The following is a 25,736-nucleotide window of genomic DNA, read 5'->3' as shown; positions in this document are numbered from 1 at the left end:
ATGGATTAATAATTTGAATGGACTACTGGGTGGTCCCTGAAAGCAGGTGGGGCATGACTGGAAGAAGCAGGCCACTGGGGGCATTCCCCTGGGGGTTGTATCTTGTCCCTGGTGGCTGCTGCTGCTGGTGCTTCTCCTCTTCCTCCTCCTTTTTCTTCTCTCTCTCTCTCTTTCTCTCCTCTGTCTTTCCCTGCTTGGCATGAGCTAAATAGTTTTTTTCTGCCATGCCCTTCCACCATGATATTCTGCCTTATCTCAAGCCCAGAGCATTGTAGTTGACCAACCAAGGACTAGACCTCTGAAACCAGGAGCACAGAATAAACTTTTCCTCCTCTAAGGTGTTATTATCAGGTGTTTTGGTCACAGCAACAAAAAAAACTGACACAAACGGATATTTTAAGACAAATAAAAATGGAGATAATTCATGACCAACAGACCACACTAATGACAATATTAAAAGATAATTAAAGACAATATTAAAAGATTATTTTAAGTAGAAGGAAAAGTCATTCTTGAGGCAAACCCAGAGATAAGAAAGAAATAAAGATCAATTGAAAAGCAAAATATGGATTAGTTTAAATGAATGCTGACTATATAAAATAATTATAATGTTTCACATGGGTGAAAATACATATAGAATTAAAATATACAACACCATTTAGAAAGAAAGTATATATATGGTGGTTAAGATTTCAACTGTCTGAAAAATGGCAAAATCACTCATTTATATTAGGTTTTGAATGTTATGGAAACACATATGATCTTCAAAGGAACTATAATTAGAGGGAATGATATAATATAAAATAGTCAATGATCTAAGAGAAGGCAGTAAGAGAGTGAGAGAGACAGAATAATAGATGGAATGCATAGAAAACAAATAGAAATATGTTAAATTCCCAAACATAAGTAATTAATTAATTATGAACCAAATACTGAAACTAAAAGATGAAGTTTGTCATAATGCATTAAAAAACCAATGCTTTCATATGAATTACTCCTTCAGCATAAAGTTTGAAAGTAAAGTATATGAAAATATATCATTCAAACACTGACCAAAAAGTTGGAGTCACTGCATTTAATATATAAGACAAAGTAAATTTTAAATTAAAAAGAGGGACATTACATAAAAACATAAGGTTTAATTTATGAGAAAGATATAACAATGCTAAAATTTTATGTACTTAATAACTTATAGAAAAGAAAATTCATAAACTAAAAGGAAAAGTGGACCAATACACAATTAAAGCAGGGTATTTTGACCACATTCCTTTCAGTAAATTATGTACCAAGGAGGTAAAATATCAGCAAATATACCCAAGATTTGAAAACACAATTATCAAACTTAATCCAATTGATATGTACAGAACACTGCACCTCCAAACTGAAGAATTCATATTCTTTGCAATTCATTTGAACTGCTTATAAAAATTGTCCACGGGCTAGGTGGACCATAAAGCAAATATCAACAAATGTCAGAGTTGAAATCATACCAAAAATGTTATCCATGCTGGGTGTGGTGGCACTTTGTAATCCCAGCTGCTCAGGAGGCTGAAACAGAGGGATCATGAGTTCAAAGCCAGCCTCAGCAATTTAGTGAGGCCCGTAAGCAACTTACTGAGACACTGTCTCAAAATTAAATATAAAATGGGCTGGGGATGAGATTCAGTGGTTAAGCACCCCTAGGATAAGCTCCAGTACCGAAAAAAAAAATGTTATACAGTCACAGTGGAATTAATCTAGAAGCCAATGTATACATATAAACTGTGCTAATCAGCTTTTCTTAGCTGTGACCAAATGATATGACCAGCACAATTGTAGAGTAGGAAAGATTTATTTGAGGGTTTACAGTTTCAGAGGTCTTAGACCATAGAAGGCGGACTCCATTCCCCAGGACTCAAGGTGTAGCAGAACATCATGGAGAAAGAGTGTAGCAGAGGGAAGCAGCCCGCATCATCAGGAAGCAGAGAGAGAGAGAGTCTCCACTCTCCAGATACAAAATATATATCCCATAGTCACGCCCCAATTCCCACCTCCCCCAGTGACACCCTACCACTTCAATAAATCCCATCAGGGATTAATTCACTGATTGGGTTAAGACTTTTGCCACCCAATCATTTCTCCTCTGAATCTTCCTGCATTGTCTCACATGGGAGTTTTTGGGGGATACCTCACAACCAAACCATAGCAAGAAACCATAAATATTTCACATATTTAGAAATGAAGAAATATACTTCTAAATAATTACATAAATCATATATAGTAAACTATAACAAAATGGAAATGATAATGATATGATAATAAAAATATAGCTTGTTAAAATCTGTGGCATGAAATTAAAACCATGCTCAAAGGTAAACATATACCCTTAAATGTACATGTAAGCCATCTCACCCCAATTAGAATGGCGATTATCAAGAGTACAAACAACAATAGGTGTTGGTGAGGATGTGGGGAAAAAGGTACACTCATACATTGCTGGTGGAGTTGAAAATTAGTGCAGCCACTCTGGAAAGCAGTATGGAGATTCCTTAGAAAACTTGGAATGGACCCACCATTTGACCAAGCTATCCCACTCCTTGGCCTATACCCAAAGGACTTAAAATCAGCATACTACAGAGATACAGCCACATCAATGTTCATAGCTGCTCAATTCACAATAGCCAAATTGTGGAACCAACCTAGATGCCCTTCAGTTGATGAATGGATAAAGAAACTGTGGCATATATATACAATGGAATATTACTCAGCCATAAAGAATAATGAAATTATGGCATATGCAGGCAAATGGATGACATTGGAGAATATCATGCTAAGTGAGATAAGCCAATCTCAAAAAACCAAAGGATGAATGATCTCGCTGATAAGCAGATGATGACACATAATGAGAGGTGGAAGGGAGGCAAGAATGGAGGAAGGAGGGACTATACAGAGGGAAAAGAGGGGTGGGAGGCGTGGGGGGAAGGAAAAAAATAACAGAATGAATCAAACACTATTACCCTATGTAAATGTATTATTACACAAATCTTATGCCTCTACTTCATGTACAGAGAAACAAGATGTATCCCATTTGTTTACAATAAAAATAAATTTTAAAAAATGTACATGTAAGGAAAAAAGAAAGGTTAAGAAAATAAATAAATAAAAATAGGTTATTCAGCAGGTAAGATTTTAGGTAGGAAAAAAGAAGAATAAAAAAGGCATTTGGGTCAAGGAAACCAGTATAAGCCAAGTACAATTTGCCTGGCCTATCAAGTCCAGAGAGATTCTGAGATATAAGATTATAGTACAGTGGGTGTGACAGTTGATGTTTCATTTAACTTAGTAAAGAATGGGTAAACATCAAAGAATTGTGTATCAATAAGTAAAATGCTCAGAATTGTACTTCAAAAGCTTATCACCAGGGAGGAGTGTTCAGGATGAACTACCTTCTCCCTACAATAACACACATCACTCTATTTTTCTTTCCTGTAAGATTCTATGGGGACAGCTCTATAAGGCCAGAAAGTATATCTATTGTACTCCCAGTGCCTAAGGTAGCACTTCAAACATATAAAACATCATCATTACCCTATGTACATGTATGATTACATGAATGCTATGAATCTACATTGTATACAACCATATATACAAAATGATGTACCCCATTTGTTTACAATGAATCAAAATGGAGTCTGTAAAAAATAAAATAAATAAATAAATAAATAAAAACTGGGAAAAGCAGAAAATGTAGAGATCAGTTAGAAAGCCATTGTAGTGGCTAAACTCAGTTTTGGGTTGATGAGTAGGTCATAGGGCTACAGTTGTCCAGAGACAGGAGGGTCTTAAAATGTATATATGAATCTTACACTAGTGCTCTTCTCCAATTCCATTAATAACAAGTCATTAATTTGTTCCTTCATTCAACAAGTTCATATTGATATTCTCTTAGGTATATTCTGGACCTGGAGGTACAGATGTAAACAAAGTTCCTATGAAGTGAAGCATATTTTCTGATTGAGCAACTGAGACAGTAAATAAATATGCATATGACATAAGTACCTTGAAGAAAAATGAAACACAGAAAGAGTGACAGGGTACCAGCATGTATGGCAAATCTGAGAAACTGCCATGAAATCAGAATGACTACAGCAGATAAAGGGAGAAGAGAATGAAGACGAAGAGAGAAGATGGGCCTGATAAAGTAGGATGTAGCATGTAGTAAAGGCTGCTTTCAGTCTAAAGGAAATAAAAAGCCATTGGATAGTCAGGATGATGGTAATCCCAGCAGCTCGGGAGGCTGAGACAGGAGGACTGAGCATTCAAAGCCAGTCCCAGCAATGGTGAAGTGCAAAGAAACTTAGTGAGACCCTGTCTTTAAATAAAATTCAAAATAGGGCTGGGGATGTGGTCAGTGGTAGCATGCCCCTGAGTTCAATTCCTAGTGCCCTCCACCCCTGCAAAAAAAGCCATTGGAGGATTTGTAGCTGAGGACTCCCATCATCTGACCTCTGAACAGAAAAGGATCATTCTGACATTAAGTGGAGGACAGATTGTAGGGGAATAGGCATAGAAAGAGATAAACAAGTTAAGGAGTTAATCTATGGGTCATTTTGACTGCCTGTACTCTTCTCTTATCCAATTCCATATATGGTAACTTAATAATACCTCTTGCACCTGTCTCCTCCTTTGCCAACCTCATTATCTTCTACTTTCACAATTATAATACTAGGCACTCTCATTTGGGGGCTGTAAGACTGAAGAAGATAGAAGTAGAGCTTCCCATCCATCCCTTAATAGTTCTATAGACAATACTGAAAAAAACAGAAAAATAAATAGTACATTTTTCAAAACAGAAATTAAGCTGTTTAGTTGAAGATTTGGGTAACTTATGGTTGCAAATGAGAATGAAATGATCATAAAATTCTTATTTTGGAAGTCTTTAATAATTGTGGAAATAATGCACACCGACAGAGAGAAACTGAACCCTTTGGAATGCTTGATCTTGACTTTGCTTCAAAGAAACAGGTGCAATTATATTATTTGTTCACTGTATTTTAATTCACAGAGAACATATGGGGATTCATTTTTAAAATATACCAAAACCCAAACAGGAAACAATATCAGCCAATAACTGGATATTTGACTTTTCTAATCAGAAAACTAAATTATATCTTCACATCTGCAGAAAACACAATAATTCTATGTTTTTAAATATAATGCTGTACTCTTACAAAAAGCATAAAAGAGCTAAAGGCAAATTTTTAAACTGAGCCTTTTCAGTAGCTAAGAATAGTAGTATAATCTAACATGGGATTTTATTCCTATAAAATGTAATTGGATTTAGTGAATATTGAAAGAAATCATGTTAACATTTACCTGTACTGGTATGAGTTCTAGAAACAAGAATTAGAGCTATGAGATTTAAACAGTTCACTTTTCTTAAAAGACAAAGTCTGACTGACTATATTCGAAACTGACCCACTCATTCACTATCTTGATAGAAATTGTATTAATATTTAATGAAAAAAATAAGGAGAATGTTCAAAACAAATAAAATGGTTACAGATTACCAGTAACTGTAAGTAAAACTATATAAAAGACTTATTAGAGTATAAATCATATGCTACTTAATAAAAAAGAAAATCAGAATTTTTAATTTTTGTGTTTTTTACAATTTATAATTATATAGACATTCTTAACATGTGTTTTTTTACAATTTATAATTATATAGACATTGTGATTATCTGTCTGCTTAGAGAACTTCTCATTATTATTAATTTATCTTTCTTTGAAAAGCAAGTGGTTTGTATTTCCTTCAGTGCATCTTAAATCTGTTACTATGAGAAAAACCTTGAATACAGAAAAGGCATGTCATTTCTTTCAAGCTTCATTTCTTTTATTTTATCAGAGGGAATAAAGGCCTTTTAAAAAATGACCAATGCAATATACTCTGAATTCATATTCTCTTGGAATGGTAAATATAATAAAGAGAGAACCAAATGTTCAATGTTTATTCCATGCCAATCATATCCAGACTTAATTATAGTAGGAGGACTGATTTTACAGCAATTGTAAAAATGTAAATAAGGCTTTAAAATGAACTCAGGAATTATATTTTATAAACAAAACTTTGATTTTAATTTAAACAATTCTCTTAGGATATGCATTATTCAAACTGTTCTGCTTTCATTATTACTGAAATAGTATTTATACTTCAGGAAACCAGGGGACATAAACACCTGTTTCTCATCAAATTACATCTCCTAATGATTATAATAATCTTAAATACTAGGTTCAATTTAAAAATATAAATACTATAATATTTGAATGTTTAGATTATCAGATAAAAGTTTATCAAAAAATTGTCAGTGGAAAGCTGAAACAAAATGTGATGTGTTTTCGTCCAAATAGTCTTACTAGCAAAGCAGGTATCAGGTATCCATGCTAAAAATGCTTTTCATAACTTATCTTGATTTTTTCCCTATTTCAAAAATATTACGTAATTATTTAAATTTGGGGAATAAGTGATAAGTAAAATTTAAAGGGTCATTAACAACTGTGCATAGTTTGATACATTTCCTTCAAATCACCTGACCATCTGGTTAGTTTTTTATATATATAAACTTAGGATAATACTAAGTATATTTTATAACTTGCTTTTTTATTAGTATTGAAAGTCATGAGATATTAAAGTACATTTTAATTGAAAAATATCAAAGCACTTTCAAATATCTGTTCTCTTTTCAAAGAGTGAAGTACATGCCAAGTTGAGTCATGAAGAGAAATGTCAGTGCGATACGTGGCAGCTGCTCGCTTCCCTGGGAAGGAAAGAGCTGGTTTGCAGTACAGTAGCTAGCAAACCCCTGAGCGCCCCACAAAGTCACTAGTGGGAAAAGAACAAAGGCCTTTCCAATGCAACTAACACAGATGTGCCCAAAGGCGAACTGTCAGAAACAGTTAAGATGACAGCTACTCACAGTTCATTATTTCCTTCTCACAGGTCACTGGGTGACAAGCTGGGTCAGCATGCTTTGTTGGCTGTCCCAGGCCTTCCCCACCCCCTATTCAATTTAAATATGGTTAAAGGGCTCCTTTGGATAAAATAATGTAAACAAACACATTCCAGACACTTAAAGATGCCAGAATATAGCATTTATTTCATTTTGGATCAAACTTGGAATTAAATGCATACACAACTTTCTTTATTCAAGTAAAAAGAGAGCAAAAATATTGTTAAGGTGTGGCTAAAGGAAACAAGAAAATATGGCCAATCATAAATTAAGAACCTTGCATTTAAAACTTCATATAGTAAGAGATTTCCCTTTTCTTCCATGGAAGAAATAATCTTTCCATGTTACCAAAAAAAAAGTCAATGACCAGAAGGTTTTCTAAAATGTTTAGAATATATATTAAACAAAATGATTCTATAGATAGGACAGCCTAGTTTTGGGTTATTGTTTTAGACTTTGTGTGTGTGTTGTGTTTAAGGGTGTAACTCAAAATAACACAAGTCAAATGGTAAGTCTAATCAACTCTTTCATGATGTAACACACATGAAGTTGTCATAATAATTCAATATGATTATCCATATTCCATTCTCTAATGAAATCAGTAAACAAAAACTAATAGGAATGTAGGAATGAGGGTAGTTTAGAGATCCATGTAGGCCTTGGTTCAAATCCCCACTCCCCCATTAACCAGCCAGTTAACTGGGCACATGAGGTAGATACTCCGAGTCTCATTTTCTATATCTGAACTGGTATGATTACCTATGCCAAATGCAGTGGTGTACAAATTATTCCAGAGACTCAGAAGGCTAAGACAGGAGTATCACAAGTCTGAAGCCACCCTCTCAGCAACTTAGCCAAGAACCTCAGCAATTCAGCAAAACTATGTCTCAAAAAAAAAAAATTCATAAAAACATCTGGGCTGTAGCTCAGTGATAAAGCATTCCTGGGTTCAATCCTATATCATCAGGTTGTGACGTCAATAACCAATCAACCTCTCATGATGTTATGAGAATAAATACTTAGAAGAGCAGTAATCACATGGTAAGAATTCAACAAATGACAACTACTGATCCTGTCATGAAGCTGAACTGCGTCACCAAAGCATGAAATATCCTGGATAATCATGACAAGTTATAGTCATTATTAGAAAAAGACTTTTAAAAATTTCTTATTCAAGGAAAATCCTCTGCAAGTCACTCTAGACTGCAAGATCTACATCACTGAATATAACAGGAAATCAGGGGTTCACAGCTTCCCTTAATATTTCCTACCTCTTATTTATTTTCACTGAATACTGAATATATTGCTATAACTTTTATTTTTCCCCTTCTAAATTGTTCTTATCTAAAAGTTCCCTTTCTAAGATATCAAGTTAAAATAATAGTCTCCATTTGAAAGGCTGAAGATTTTGAATAATTGCTAAGACATGAGCATGAGTGTTCAAGCAGTACACTATATAGGTTCAGAATAAGACAGATCTAGAAGGACTGAGAGGCCTTAGTCAAGTAATTGAATCTCTCCATGTCGGAGACGATGATTCCTCTGTGTTACTTATGGGTTATTGGGAAAGAATGCACTTAAAGCACTTGAGCAAAGTCAGTAAATTTTAGCTGTTAACATTTATAGTCTAATATTATCATTTATTTTCACAAATTACCTGTCACTACTTACCAATCTGTCTTCTCCAAAATTTGGTTATTGTAGTTTTCTCTTTCCTTGACTACTTCTAAGGAAGTACTTAAATTTATCTCTCTTTTATTTTCAATTATGCATTCTTTGTTCAGATTTTCTCACCAATGTTTTCCTTGATGTGCTAAAATTCTATTTATTTTTCCAATTTCCACAACTCAGAACCTTTCACATAATTTCTTTATTATGTGCTATGAATTTTTTCTTTAACTGAATTATCAGTGAGAAAAGCAAGAAAGACTTCTTGTTTAATTCTAAGTTTCTTGTTTAATTCTCTCTCTTGAAGCTGCAATAGCATAACAGATTCTCTTACATTTGGAAAGTACACGAACCTAAAAAGACAACCTAAAGTTTAAAGTAATCAATATGCCCAATTCTGCACCACCTTCTTATTTTACCCCCAAATTCCCTCCAAAATGAGAGGAAAGTGACTGCTGTATTTTATTCTTAACTTAAAACAACTTAGTTAAGGAACAAAAAGAGGAGAATAAACTGAAATAGCATCTGCTGAGGTAACTGTGAGGGCAGAGGGGGAAGAATATAGATAAATCCCTGTGACTTCAAAGAAAAAAAATGGAATATTACTCAGCCATAAAGAATGATAAAATTATGGCATTTACAGGCAAATGGATGAAATTGGAGAATATCATGCTAAGTGAGATAAGCCAATCTCAAAAAACCAAAGGTCGAATGATATCACTAATAAGTGGATGAGGACACATAATGGGGGGGAGGGAGGGGTTAGTGTTAGGGTTAGAGTTAGGGTTAGGGAGGGGGGCAAGAATGGAGGAAGGACTGTATAAAGGGAAAAGAGGGGTGGGAGGGATGGGGGAAGGGAAAAAATAACAAAATGAATCAAACAACATTACCCTATGTAAATTTATGATTACACAAATGGTATGCCTTTACGCCATGTACAAACAGAGAAACAACATGTATCCCATTTGTTTACAATTTAAAAAAAATGAAAAAAAAAAAAAAGGAAGAATGTATGGAGCCTAAAACACAAATCCTGAGAAAAGTTCACTGAGAAAAGTCCCCTGGACAATTGCTTAAGAAATAAAATTCCAAATACATTTGTTTAGTAGTTAATTCCTATTGACTGAAAATTACAAATCAAAATGTAATAGTTCTCATTATCCATGGCAGGTACATTCTAAGAACCCCAGTGAATACCTAAAACTGAATGTAGTACTGAATCTCATATGTTTCTCCTATACATTCATACTTACAATAAAGTTTAATTTATAAATTAGGCATAGTTAGAGAATAACACTAACTACTAATAAAATAGGATGAAATAACATTTTACTATAGTAAAAGTTATTAAAAACTTATGAATTGTCTATTTCTGGAATTTTCCTTTTAATATTTCTGGCTCACAGTTGATGGTAGATAACTGATATTGAAATTATAGATAAGGGGGAACTACTGTACAACTTCATTAAAAATTCTTTTCTCTCTTTACTTGTTTTCAGAACATTTTCATAACTACCACTTATTGAATGCTTACTACCTTATAGGAAATTTAAAAAATTCTTGTTTAAGGCTAAGTCAGGTTACTACGGTATATTAGCTGCCACTCATCCCCATGTTTTTTTTGTTTGTTTGTTTTTGGGGGGGTCACTTTTTCTAATACTATATGCCTTTCTCACAATGTCCAGTCATCAAATTGTGCTGCCTCAGGGAAGACACAACCACAGAATACAAAATTCAAATCTCTCAACTACCCAATTTTCTGCTCTCAGAAAAAAAATATTTATAAGTTGGGGAACAGGGAAATCATAGGGAATCAGGTGTTATCAGAAGGGTCCTATTCACAATGCGGCAAGCATAGAAACCTCATTTAGAGTTCTAGAAGCTGAAAGCAAAAGTAACCCATTCCTCTTTCCTGAGCAAAACCCAGGATAAGAATGAAAGTCATGAATAATGACAGTCCCAAGCATTCTGTCAAAGAGGTAGAGAATAAATGGCTGTCTAAGTCTAGGAAGATAGGACAACAACAGCCTCACAGAGCAGTATTATCAGCTCCCAAGTGCCCCAGGGTTCCTTGAGTTCCTATTTTAAATGAAAAACATCAAAGACTGTTCCTAAGGTACTTATATTCTAGTGAGGTGAGAATAGCCAGAGTGACCTGGCTGGGTGGCTGCTGTGTTGGGGTCACCTTGTAAAGCATCAGAGGGATGAGTAGCAGGGAAAAGAAGAACTAGAGTCTAAATTTTCATACAATCTGGGACACCATCATACTATGATACCATAAGATACTAAATTTACTTCTTTCTTGGCCTGATCAAAGTAACAAATACAAATGATAAATACATAGTAAATTGAAGAGTCATTTTTACTATCTATTGGGGAAAAAATTTCCCTCCTATCAAAACCCAGGTGGAAATATATAATTTAAGAATATAAAATAGCATTTAATTTAAATTAAAAACTGTACTTTTTTTCTTTTTTTATGCAAGTGACATTTCTCTCCACAGGTAGCCTATTTACATTTAGGAGTTCCTTTAAACTTTAATGAATATGACAAGAATTGTACTGATTCTTTGAGAATATTTCAGTGAAAGTAATTTCAAACAATTAAAAATTAAAATTGCATTTTATAAAGTCATTTTGTGATTTACAACATCAAATTCAACAACATAATAATAATAAATTCCAGTTTCCAACTCAGTAAAGAGAATCAGATAAATCATTTCCATTTTTCAATCAAGGATAATTTTCCATTGGTTAGCAGATCACTGATATTGGTCTTATTCTGGCAATGGAAATGGTGTTAATTTGTAAGTCATCACTACTTGACATCATCTACTGTGCACTTAACCTCAGGTACAAATATAATGTTCTCCTTGTGGAAAATAAAAAGGTATGCCCAGGGGTGTGGTCTTTTTAAAGCCCTTTAGCTTATGGCATTTGCAGGTAAATGGATGGAGTTGGAGAATATCATGCTAAGTGAAATAAGCCAAACCCAAAAAACCAAAGGCCAAATGTTTTCTCTGATAGGTGAATGCTGACACATAAACAGGGGTGGGGGTTAGTGAAGAATGAGGAATGCTTGATAGTGTAGAGGGAAATGAGGCGGGGGGGGGGAGAAAGTGGGGGAAGGATAGATCATTACCCTATGTACGTGTATGATTATATAAATGGTGTGACTCTACATTGTGCACATCCAGAGAAATAAAAAGCTGTACCCCGTTTATGAACAATGAATCAAAATGCATTCTGCTGTTATGTATAACTAAATAAACAAAAAAGAAGCTTCAAAAACAAAAAAGACCTTTGACATTTTCACAATTGGGTGTATGCTAGGGACCACCTTCACTTAATCATGTTATTTCATTGTATTTTAGTGAGATTCCAGGGAAGCAATCCATCCCAATTATACTTTTTAAAAATTACATGTATAAATCTTTAACAAACTATACATGTCACCTCTCTTCATCAAATGTGACCCTAAAACTACAATGATTGAAAGCCAAAGGGCTGTTGAGATATTTCAACAATCATCAAGAAATCAATTTAACATGAAACTGAAGGAAAACATCGAATGTCATTGAGCAATAAAGCTCAGTCTGTCAGTGCCCTACCTCTGAGCGGAAGCCTTAGGATGTTTCTCCTCCAGTTTCCTCACCAGTGCCACTGTCAGCTGCCCCGTCTCCTCAGGAGAACCTTCTGGCATTAAATGGGTGTCTGAGGGTTCTGGCAGTTGCTTCAGATCAGAGTTGCTGGCACATTTTTGCAGAACCTAATACATGAAATATAGGAATAATGTAGCTAACTTTCATTGATTGGAAATATCTAAACTATGTATGCCAAAAATATATGCACTTTTCAAGCTTTCTTCAGTCTTCATACAGCAAGAAATCATTTGTGCATAGTCAGAACAAAAGAACTCAATCCAAAGATAAAGCTAGTCTATCACCATTTATTTAATAAAATGTTTATATAAAAATATAACATTTATATAAATATAAATGTGCATATGGGTATTATGTGTATATCTTAAACAATCAGTGACATTAAGATGTGAATTTATGTTTGGCTCTTGAAAACAACTTGAACATTTTTTTTCTTTTTCTTTTCAAAACACATTTTAGAGATCTATTTCTGACTTGCTACACTGACCTCTTCTGCTAAATTTCTGCGACATTCTTGAGCTGTGGTCCAGGCACCATGGTGAATGTGATACTCTGTTTGAGTCACATCCACTTGTGCATTTAGCTCCTCCAGATAGGTCAGAGCAAATTGAGGATAAGCCTGTAAGAAAGAAAAACATGAGTACCAGTATTTTAAGTTATAACCAAAAATCTATTCTATTAGAAAGCTGGAGTATAAATTAGATTAGTAGTAAAAAGATTTGGCTTTGCATTTTACTATCAATCATTGCATATATAGTGTGTAGTTCCTGTATTGTTTGGGAGTACTCAGTTCTGGTCTGTAAAACAAAAACAAAACGGAATGGATGAAACTTAGCTGGGTTAAGCATAGATAAGTCAGTAAGCCAAGAAGCATCACAGTAAACATAGCATATGTCTATGAACAGAGATAGAAAGAGATGGACAAAATAGACATTTGATATTTAGTATTTTTTAAATAACAACTAAAGCAACAAATGTTTTGATGCACTAAACCTAAACAAAGCATAAGAGGCACATAATGATCATGAAATGTTTAATTAGCCACCCATTGTTGACTCTCACTTGGGATCCTCTGCCAAATAAAATCCATCACTGCTCATCAGGCTATCTGGCACTGCCATTGGACAAGTGTACTTGTACACCAGCTTTCATGAAGCAAGAGTATGTCACTGCCCCAGACACTTTGTCTGTTGGACCTCTTGCTCAAATATCAATACTGGTCTTTGTATCCACATCAACAGGGAAAAGTGATGCAGCACAGAGAAGATAAAGATAAATACAGAAGATAAAGATTCAGTAATATGGCTCTTTGACCCACTTGTACCTTATCTTAAATGTGTTAATCTGACTATCACTCTTTCCATATATTTTGCTTTGTGTTTTGAATTGAGTCAGTAAATCATAATCTGAGCATTTTAATTCAGGCTATGTACCTTTCTGTTCCATGAGTTCTAGGATAACTTTTCTAGTAGTATACCCACAAGCTACCATTGCATCAAAGTAATTTCCTACATGGTGCATTTATTTCTGAATCCTTCCAACAGTCCTTTCAAATAGCTATTATTATTGTATCCATTTTAAAGATGAGGAAACAGACACAGGCAGGTAACCAATGTGCTCAGTGCCATCTAGCTTATTAACTAGTCTAGAAAGCCTAAATATGCTGCCTCAGCTATGATTTAAAGTCCTTGCTGCATTTTTGAAAGTGTGGAACTAAAGTTCTAACAAAAAAATACAAGAAGATGTTCAGTGCACAACTCAAGGCACTAAGGTTCTTTATTCTAGAAAAAGAGATATTAAATAAAACTTTGTTAGAAAATGTATAAACATATATGCACTCTACAAATGCAAGGCATACCATAAACTTAAATACATGTTCCTAAGTGTAAGAAGTCAATCTCAAAGTGCTACATACTGTATGATTCCAATTATTGGACAATCTGGAAAGAACAAAACTAAGGAGATAGTAGAAATATCTGTGGCTGCCAGACATTAGAGAATCAAGGGATGAATGATGAAGAAGTGGAGCAAAGAAGATTTGGGGAGCAGTTAAATTATCCTCTATGATACTATAATGGTGAACACATGCCATTTTATATTTGTCCAAACTTACAGAACCTATAACACCAAAGGTAAACTGGATTACAAACTACGGACTTTGGGTGATAATGATGTAACAATGTAAATTCATCATTTGTAGCAAGAATACCATTCTAGTGTGGCATGTACATAGTAAGAAAGGCTGTGGGTGTGCAGGGGCACAAAGGATATGTAAACCATCTCTATCGTACACTCAAATTTACTAAAAATGCTCAGAAAATTGTTTTTTAAAAATGTAAGAGATGTCACCAAAAGCACAAAGTGACAAAAGATAACCAGAAAAACCATACAGCAAAATCAAAATGTTTTGTGCTATAAAAAATGTCACCAAGAAAGATAAAAGGACAATCTACAGAATGATAAAAAAATATTTTCAAATCATTTGTTTGATAATGGATGTGTATCTAGAATATATAAAGAACTCTTATACTAAATAATAAAAAAAACTCAATGAAAACATCAGCAAAGAATTTGAACACATATTTATCCAAATATAATACACAAATGGCCAATAAGCACATGAAAAGATGTTCAACATCATTAGTCATTAGGGAAATGCAAATCAAAACCTTAATGAGATCACACTTCATACTCACCGGAATGGCTATAATCAAAATGACAGAGAATAACAAGAGTTGGCAAGGATGTGGAAAAGTTAGAACTCTTAAATGCTAATGGTAAGAATGTAAAATGATATAGCCATTTGTTTCGAAAACAATTTGGCTATATTTTTAAATGTTAAAAGTAAAGTTATCATATGATCCATGAATTACACTGCTAGTCATAAGCCCATAAGAAATGAAAGCATATGTACACATATAAACTTCTGTACCAATGTTCATAACAGCATTATTCATGATAAGCCAAAATAGTGGAAACAAATAAAATGAAAAGTAGATAGATAAATGTGATATTTTCATACAATGCAACATATTTGGCAGCAAAAAAACAAATTATTAACACATGCTACAACATGGATGAACTTGGAAAACATTATGCTAAGTGAAAAAAATCAATCATACCAGACCACATATTCTATCATTCTATTTATAAAGTGTCCAGAATAGACAAAGCTATAAAGGAGGTAGGAATAGGGCGGCAGACAGAATTGGAGAAATACGTACAGATATCTTTTAGGGAATACCAAAATGGTTTAAAATTAAATTCTGGTAATGGATGTACAACTCTGTGAATATACTGAAGTGAAGGGTGCAGTTTAAATGGTGAATTGTATGGTATTTGAATTCTATTTCAATAAATCTATTTTTATATAAGGATTCAATTTAAAAATTAAAGTGCCAAGTATTTCAAGATTTAAACCAGCAAAAAAACAAACAAAACTAAATATATACAGGAAAACATGAAGAAAAATGATGCAAATTAAAAGAATGGTCAACATACTTTTTGTTCAATCAATAAGTGACTATCAAAATTTTACATGTGCATTCCCCTTGCCTTAACAAACATACGTGCATAAAAATGTTCATTGCAGCATTGTTTACATTTACCTAAATGTGCAACACCATGAAATTATTTAAAAAGAAAATAACATAGACATAGATGTTAACGGGGAAGAAGGTCACAATATGTTATCGAGTGAAAAAATTGGTCACAAAGTCATATGTATAGCTGTGTGCATGTGCATGTGTTTATGTGTATGTATTTGTGTCTAATTAATCAGGAATGATATTAATGATAATATTTGAGGAATATGGATGAGAAGTACTTTTGCTTATTATTTCAATAAGCTCTGAATTATTAGAGACTTTTTAAACTAACACATGCTACTTTTATTACTTAGAAGAGAACCATACAATATATACACATACACATCTAATAATTTCTGTGAAAGTATACCTAAACCTGCTATTAGTGAATAACTTTGGGACATAGAGTTGAAGTTTGAAAAGAAGAGATTTCACTTCTCGTTAATATTTTTTTGATTCATGCATGTATTGCTTTTATAACAGTATTTTTGAAAGTAATTAAAATAGCTTTTTATTTTCTTTTTTTTGAGTACTGAGGATAAAACCCAGGCAAGTACTCTACCACCAAGCCACATTCCATTCTCAAAATAATTTCTTTACTACACATACTCTCAGATAACCTTGGAAAAAGATCTCTGAATCACTAAGCTAATACAAAGCATCAGTAAAAAGAACTTTAATATAAAAAATTAGGATTTTCATTTTACCTTGAAGGTTCTATTAAATCTATTGCATTTTTATTTTTTCTTATGTCAGCTTTTATTGCCTTAAATATTTTCAAGAAAATTCAACTGACGAAAACATGACAGATGATGGAGAAAGACTATTTTACACTGGTTCTGCAGCAAAAAATCAAAGATCAAATACAGTAACAAAAGATGACTATTTTCAATATTGAGGATACATGAATGAGTGGTAGGACATAATATCAAATATGTTCCAGAATACTAGAACACTAAAAGGATCAATTTATAAAAATCAAAATAAACAGTAGCTAAGACAATAAGTGCCTAACAGTGTGGTTCCAATGGTGACAATCACAAACCCATTCCAATATTATAATTCTGGTTTCACATTTAGTATCCTCCTATGCAGGTGAAGACATTTTGTATAAATTTACCTCTAAGGTACACTTTCCTAATATTTGAAATTGGGTATATCCAATGAGTAGGTAGGGTCATGATGTGAGTGAATATTCTGTTAAGCATTGCAGAAGCAAAGACCAAAAATTCTGTAGCAACAAAAAAATCATGGGCTTTGCTTCTTGGAGTTGACAGAATAGTAAAGGTGGCAGACATATGTAAAAAACAAAGTGACAAGTTGTAATCCATCCTCCCATGATGCATTTGGAGACATTTACAAATTGTCCAGGCACTTTCCTTTTGGGATCATTCTAAACCATTTCTCCCCAAGGTGATGGTTATTCTAAACATGTGATAACACAGCTCTTCAGGGTTTTCTAAGATCAAATGAACTTGCTCTGTAACCAGGCACACATTGGTTTGGTCATTAGAGGACCAGTATAAAGGACTCCCTTCTCCTAAATCTGGAATGCTAATTTTTTCTCATAGAGAGTCAACAGCCTAATCTTTCAACTTTTCCTTCTTTCTACTGCAGCAGTACATCACCCTAAATTGACCTCCAATATCTTAATCCTTTATTCTGTTCAAAGTCCATCAGTCTTTTGGATTCACTGCATTCTTCTCATTCTAATCCACTTTCCACTACCAGAAGATAAACTTTAACAAAACACATCTTTGATCACATCATTACCACTTCAAAAACTTTAAATAGTACTCCAGTACATACTGATTAACATACTGCTGTCCTAGCCTGGTTTCAAATACATGAAAAACATTCAATATCCTTAGCAGTCAGAGAAATACAAATCAAAACTCCACTGAGATTTCATCTCACTCCAGTTAGAATGGCAGTCATCAAAAATTCAAATAACAGGCTGGGGTTGTAACTCAGTGGTTGCCTCGCATGGGTGAGGCACTGGATTTGATCCTCAGGATCATATAAAAATAAATAATATAAAGGTATTGTGTCCATCTACAACTAAAATTTTTTAATATAATAACAATAATTGCTGGCCAGGACATGGATTAAAGGTACACTTATACATTGTTGGTGGGACTGCAAATTGATACAATTACTTTGGAAAGCATAGGGATATTCCTCAAAAGATCAGAAATGAAACTACTGTATGATAGAGTTACCCCATTCCTTGATATTTATCCAAAATAACTGAAATCAACATATTATAATAATATATGTTTAGCCAAGTTATGATACCAGTTTAGGTGTCCATCAACAAATGAATGTATTAAGAAAAACTGATACATATATACACTGGAGGTTTTTGGTTTTTTTTTTTTTAAACAAGTGGGATACATGTTGTTTCTCTATTTGTACATGGAGTCAAGGCATACCATTTGTGTAATCATAAATTTACACAGGGCGATGTTGTTTGATTCATTCTGTTATTTTTTCCCTTCCCCCCCACGCCTCCCACCCCTCTTTTCCCTCTATACAGTCCTTTCTTCTTCCATTCTTACCACCCACCTTATCCCTAACCCTAAGCCTAACCCTAACCCTAACGTTAACCCCTCCTACCCCCCATTGTATGTCCTTATCCGCTTATCAGCAAGATCATTCATCCTTTAGTTTTTTGAGATTGGCTTATCTCACTTAGCATGATATCCTCCAATTTCATCCATTTGCCTGCAAATGCCATAATTTTATCATTCTTCATGGCAGAGTAATATTCCATTGTATATATATGCCACAGTTTCTTTATCCATTCATTAACTGAAGGGCATCTAGGTTGGTTCCACAATCTGGCTATGGTGAATTGAGCAGCTATGAACATTGATGTGGCTGTATCTCTGTAGTATGCTGATTTTAAATCCTTTGGGTATAGGCCAGGGAGTGGGATAGCTGGGTCAAATGGTGGTTCCATTCCAAGCTTTCTGAGGAATCTCCATAATGCTTTCCAGAGTGGCTGCACTAATTTGCAACCCCAACAGCAATGTGTGAGTGTACCTTTTTCCCCACATCCTCGCCAACACCTATTGTTGCTTGTGTTCTTGATCATTGCCATTCTAATTGGGGTGAGATGGAATCTTAGGGTAGTTTTGATTTGCATTTCTCTTATTACTAGAGATGTTGAACATTTTTTCATATATCTGTTGATTGCTTGTACATCTTCTGTGAAGTGTCTATTCATTTCCTTAGCCCAGTTGTTGACTGGATTATTTGTATTCTTGGTGTAGAGTTTTTTGAGTTCTTTATAGATTCTGGAAATTAGCGCTCTATCTGAAGTATGAGTGGCAAAGATATTCTCCCACTCTGTAGGCTCTCTCTTCACATTACTGATAGTTTCCTTTGCTGAGAGAAAGCTTTTTCGTTTGAATCTATCCCAGTTGTTGATTCTTGCTTTTATTTCTTGGCCTATGGGACTCCTGTTAAGGAAGTCTGATTCTAAGCCAACAAGTTGAAGGTTTGGACCTACCTACTTTTTCTTCTATAAGATGCAGGGTCTCTGGTCTGATTCTGAGGTCCTTGATCCATTTTGAGTTGAGTTTTGTGCAGGGTGAGAGATAGGGATTTAATTTCATTCTGTTGCATATGGTTTTCCAGTTTTCCCAGCACCATTTGTTGAAGAGGCTATCTTTTCTCCATTGCATATTTTTGGCACCTTTGTCTAGTATGAGAAAATTGTATTTATTTGGGTTTGTGTCCGTGTCCTCTATTCTGTACCATTGATCAACCTGTCTATTTTGGTACCAATACCATGCCGTTTTTGTTACTATTGCTTTGTAATAGAGTTGAAGGTCCGGTATTGTGATACCCCCTGCTTCGCTCTTTCTACTGAGGATTGCTGTAGCTATTCTGGGTTTCTTATTCTTCCAGATGAATTTCATAATTGCTTGCTCTATTTCTGTAAGGTACATCATTGGGATTTTAATTGGAATTGCATTGAATGTGTATAGCACTTTTGGTAGTATGGCCATTTTGACAATATTAATTCTGCCTATCCAAGAACATGGGAGATTTTTCCATCTTCTAAGGTTTTCTTTAATTTCTTTCTTTAGTGTTCTGTAGTTCTCATTGTAGAGGTCTTTCACCTCTTTTGTGAGATTGATTCTCAAGTATTTTTTTTTTCGAGGCTATTATGAATGGGATAGTTTTCCAAATTTCTCTTTCTGAAGATTCATCACTTATGTATAAAAATGCGTTGGATTTATGGACATTGATCTTGTAACCTGCTACTTTACTGAATTCACTTATGAGTTCTAAGAGTTTTCTGGTGGAATTTCCAGGTTCCTCTAAATACATAATCATGTCATCAGCAAATAGGGATAGTTTGAGTTCTTCTTTTCCTATTCGTATCCCTTTAATTTCTTTGGTTTGTCTAATTGCTCTGGCTAGAGTCTCAAGAACAATGTTGAATAGAAGTGGTGAAAGAGGATATCCCTGCCTTGTTCCAGTTTTTAGGAGGAATGCTTTCAGTTTTTCACCATTTAGAATGATATTGGCCATGGGTTTAGCATAGATGGCCTTTACAACGTTAAGGAATGTTCCCACTACCCCAATTTTTTCTAGTGTTTTGAGCATGAAGGGATGCTGTATTTTATCGAATGCTTTTTCTGCATCTATTGAAATAATCATGTGATTCTTAACTTTTAGTCTGTTGATATGGTGGATGACATTTGTTGATTTCCGGATTGTTGAACCAACCTTGCATCCCTGGGATAAAACCCACTTGATCGTGGTGCACTGTCTTTTTAATATACTTTTGCATGCGATTTGCTAAAATTTTGTTGAGAATTTTTGCGTCGATATTCATTAAGGATATTGGTCTGAAATTTTCTTTCCTCGAACAATACACTGGAGTTTTATTCAGCCAGTAAGAAGAATGCAACTGTGACATTTGCTAGTAAATGGATGGAAATGGAGAACACCATGCTAAATGAAATAAACTATACCCAGGAAGTAAAAGATTGAATGTTTTCTCTCATTCTGTTTTACTCGGAAATGAAATCTACCATCATGCTATGTCCATGTATGAAGAGAATACAATGAATACCACTTACACATATAATTATAATGTAATAACTAAAATAACAACAAGAACAACAATAATAATAATAGAAGGGAGATAGTAGAGTACAGCAAGTGGATTGGGGCAGGGAAGGAAAGGGAACCAGTAACCATGACTGGGAAATAAGATTGATCAAATTATATTATGTGCATGAACAAATATGGCATAATGAATGCCACTATTGTGTATAATAATAATGCATCAATAAAATATAAAATTAAAAAATAGTGCATATTATAGAAATCTGGAAGCAAAAGCTTTGGAATAAAAGTTGTAAATTATGAAGTCCTTACCTTAGAATAAATACAGCCATCAGTTCCAAACACCCACTTCTGAGATTCATCTCCTTTATGTCTGTAATGAGAATGTAATTTAGAGATTGAGTCTTTTTCCACACAGGAATACTTATAGGCTTCAAATAAAATTATCATTTCCATATTGCCTAGCAGGAGGACAGCCCACACTACCAATCTTCACAGCTCTCTCAGCAGCTACAGCCATTCCCTAAGACAACCAATTTCTCTGCTATAGTGCAATGCTGTGGTACCCCAAATAGTATGTGTGTGCATGTATGTGTGTTACCAATGACAACAGTGATTAAGAGTCTTAGAGAATAATCAATAACAATATTACAGAAAATTCTCCCCCTTCCCCAAAGATCCTTTGTGAGACAAAAAGAGAGGAGCTTAATTAGGTATAAGAATTTAAAATGTGGCTTAGAAAAGATTCCATGAAAGATTAGGAACCTCAGGCAGCCACTTCTGAAATGTCTAGAGTATTTTATTAAGGAATATATTTCCTGAGCTAAACCTGAGTTAGGAAAAAAATCTATAATGTGATGAAGCCAATCATGCCTAAATTAACTAATCATGCAATCACTAATATTTAGAAACTTTACAAAGGTAGGACAAAATGAATCAAATTAGCTGTAACAGGATGTTAAACAAGACTTTTACTACTGCCTCTGAGTTTTGACAGAAACATCAAAGGTTGAGAATAAGAGGTGTCAGGTAATGCTCAATTCTAAAAGAAGATGCTATTTGATCTGGGCATAACATATAAAAGCAGCAATCCAAAACTGGTTCAGTACACATCAGTCTTCACCCACATTCAGTCTATATAATCAAATGTGAAGAGTTAATGGGCATATTGAAATGGGTGCTGGATAACAATGTAGGTCTCCAGATCTCTGTCCTCAGAGATTTCATTCTGAAGGTTTGGATACCCAGAAACATATGTTAACAGATGTTGCAAGTGATCCTCATCATGGGAGCTTGGGGGAATTTAGATGCATGTGGTCTATCAACCAGACTTTAGAAACCACTGAACTAGAATGATGAAAGCAGCAAGGAAATAAAAGTCCAGGTATTCAAAATTGTGAAATAATACATAGATCCTGGGGGGGCTCTCCTGGCCTAGTACTCCTTTCGTAGGTGAATAAGATAAGATGCAGAGAAGTACAATGAACTTGTCAAAATCAGAGCAATAGGAATTATCCAGAAATAATTTCAGCATACTAACATCTCAAATAGATTGGAAAAGTATATCACGAGATTTTTGTGTGTAACTTGAAGATTGAAAATTGTACCAACATTTTAGTCTCATTGATTATAATTTGACATAACACCTCAGAAACTTAATACATATTAAAATTACCAAAAATGTTTTAATACAATGGTGTTAAAATTACCACTACATAGTTTCATATCATATCAGTTTCTTCAGAGGTATTTGGAATGTTAATATTTCAACCACTAGGACTGGGGGTATAGCTCAGTTGATAAAGCGCTTGTCTGCACAAGACCCTGGGTTCAATCCTCAGCACTGAAAAAAAATTTTCAACCACTAAATGAAGAATAGTAAGCACAGTAGTCTTTTAAGGTTGTCAATCCCAACTATACTCTATTAAAAAATTAAGAGTGATTGCTAAAAATCTTTGATGGAAATGTGTTGGGTTGAAATAAAATTTAATCACACAATGTATAAGAGGTATAACTCATTGCAACTTTATTTCCCATAGGCAATCCCTCCTGTTGCATAAATTATCATGAGTATATTTCTTCGAGATGAAATGGAAAATGAGTTTTTTCAAACAATAAGACATCCAAAATCCAAAATTTTGTCTTTTAGTTGGATTATAGTATTGGCTTAAGAATAAATTATATTGATTTCAATTTTGACTTTCTAAATTTATAGCATCTTTTCCCAATAATAATAAATACAACAGGAAAATGTATACAAATGGGCAACTTTGTAAGGGCAGAGACCATGTGTGTCCTCAAAGTCAATCACAGTGCCTGGCATATGAGATTAAAAACATTTTTGAAAAAAATGTCAGAATGTTACTATACTAAAAATTAATAATAAAGTCATTATAATAAGTGTTTTAAAATATGGTTGGTTAGAGGATTTATGGTACCAAAGAACATGTTACACCTTTTTAAGAAGGTAAGAAATAATTATGGAAGAAATATAAGTTTCCAAGTATTTGTCACATTTTATCACAGCTTCAATTCTGTTCTAGCAAATATTTGCCTAGGAAATGTTTCTAAAAATATGCAGTTTTATGTCATTGATTAACCCTGGTAACTTAACAGTAAGTAGTATTCCTTTGGGAATTTTATTTATATTAATACATGCTACCTTTAAATTTTACCAAGTTAAAAAACAAGTAATGCCATAGTACACAGGATGAGAAGTTATCATAATGTTAAATAACTTCTTTAAAAAATAAAATCTCTACACACAAAAGTATATCTGTTTATTTTTAAGATTTTTTATGTTAAAAAAATCAAATTTTGATTCAAGATACACTTATTCTCATATGAAACTAATTTAAAAATGTCAGGTATTTTTCTCCTTTTGGCCAATAAGCAGCAAACTAAAAATGATTTTTTAAAAAATGAAAGCAAAATTAAAATAACATCAATAAGAAGAGAAAAATGAAGTAGTATTCTACCCAAGAATCAATTATAAATATCATGACATAACCTGAACTAAGGATCAAGAGACCTAAGTTCTAGCCCTGGATCTGACTTTTTTTTTTTTTTTTTGGTAGTATAGTACTGGAGATTGAAACCAGAGGCACTCTAACAATGTACTACATCCCTAGTCTTGTTTATTTTTTTGAGACAGGATCTCACTAAATTGTCCAGACTGGCCTCAAACTTGCAATCCACCTGCCTTAGTCTCTGGAGTAGCTGGGATTTCAGATGTATACCGTCACATGTGGCTACCACCACTACTATTAAGGAAAGGTCTGAAGTAGATGCTCTTCAGGGTCCTTTTTCTGAAAGCATATGACTTCCAAGACTATTTCATTTCATGCTGTCATTTTACAGGTGAGGGAACTGTGGGGGGTTGGGGGGGGACTACCTGTCCTGTGAAGCTTGCTAATTGTAACCCCATTGAGCATGCATATACATGTCTAAATAGATAGCATAAATAAGAGCTGCCTAGATATAGAATCTGTTGGGAATCTAAAAAATATACACATGTATATACATACATATATATGTATGTATTCTTTGAAATATTCTATTTATCAGACAAAGAGGCAAAAGGGCACCCATGGCCACAGTTCAACTGGGGGAAAATTTTATAGGCTAATGCTCATTCCCTAGTGGATTGTAAAGAAAATTGTCATCATGTTTTATGACTACAATTCCATTTTCCCAGACAGCTTCAAATGGCTGAGGTATCCAACCATGCTACCTGGATCAAAAGTAGAAACCACATTGAAGACAAGGAAAAAGGATTTCCCCTTTAAGGATTCGTAATGTATTAAGAACAGAGATATGAGGTTGCATTCAGAAATCCATGTACTATAAAATTACACATAGACAATTTTCTATTTGACATTGACATTTATAATGGTGTTATCTATCTGTGTGAATGTTACTTCTGTTTGCTACTACATAGCTTTATACAACTGTACTACGTGTTGGTTATATTTAGAGGTATCCTTAAAGCAATATGTCTGTTTAACCCAGTCTGAGAAATGCTAGCCAGTTATCACTCAATTTCCAGCTAGACTTAGTGGGAAAAAAAAAGTGGGAACAGAAAGCCACAACTTAAAGCGTAGTATTGAAAAAAAAAAGACAGTAAATATTGTTTAAAATTGGACAGGGTTCCATGAGAGTCTGAAATCTCTTTTACGGATTGTCTTTACAATAGAAAAGTCAGTCCTGTGTTTATTTTTATGTAGGAAGACCATAATGTAAAAATAGGTAGAAAACAGGTGTCCTTCAGCAGTTCTATTAGTCCATTGATTCTACATGTAGGAGTTGAAAATTTAAAAGTCTTTATAATTCAGACATGTAATTGCAATTCATGATGTCTGAAACAGGCTAGTTTGTGTGAACACTACTACAGGGAGTGTAGAAAACAGCTACCTAAAGAAAACATGTCCCATCAAAATCACTCAGTTCTTGCCCTGCTGGTGTCATGAGGGAATGCAAGTCCAGTGCTACTCGTTCTTTTTTTTTTTTAACTTGTAAATGGACCTTTATTTTATTTATATGCAGTGCTGAAAATCAAACCCAGTGCCTCACACATACCAGGCAAGTGCTCTACCACTGAGCTACAATCCCAGCCCCTGGTGCTACTCATTCTTCAAGAAGTAACTTTTTTTATGTGAACAGTATTTCTATAGGTTTACAACTAAAAATTGAAAGAATGTCCAGACCAAACAAAATCTATGGGTCATCAGTTTTTAACC

At 34.0% G+C, this 25,736-nt stretch overlaps 1 protein-coding gene across 1 annotated transcript in view; it reads right to left on the bottom strand.

Annotated features, from left to right (window-relative positions):
- DCDC1 (doublecortin domain containing 1) overlaps nucleotides 1–25,736 on the bottom strand; it is a gene marked incomplete at its 5' end in the record, with an annotated part of 513,039 nt that overhangs the window by 202,016 nt on the left and 285,287 nt on the right. The window contains 3 exon segments of the mRNA XM_079105478.1: nucleotides 12,269–12,426; nucleotides 12,807–12,938; nucleotides 21,310–21,370. Coding sequence (XP_078961604.1) covers nucleotides 12,269–12,426; nucleotides 12,807–12,938; nucleotides 21,310–21,370 — 351 coding nt within the window.

Source organism: Sciurus vulgaris, assembly GCF_902686455.1.
Source record: "Sciurus vulgaris genome assembly, chromosome: 11".
NCBI classification, from domain to species: domain Eukaryota; kingdom Metazoa; phylum Chordata; class Mammalia; order Rodentia; family Sciuridae; genus Sciurus; species Sciurus vulgaris.
Note: the sequence above shows the minus strand (reverse complement) of the source record. Positions and strands in the feature narration are given on the sequence as shown.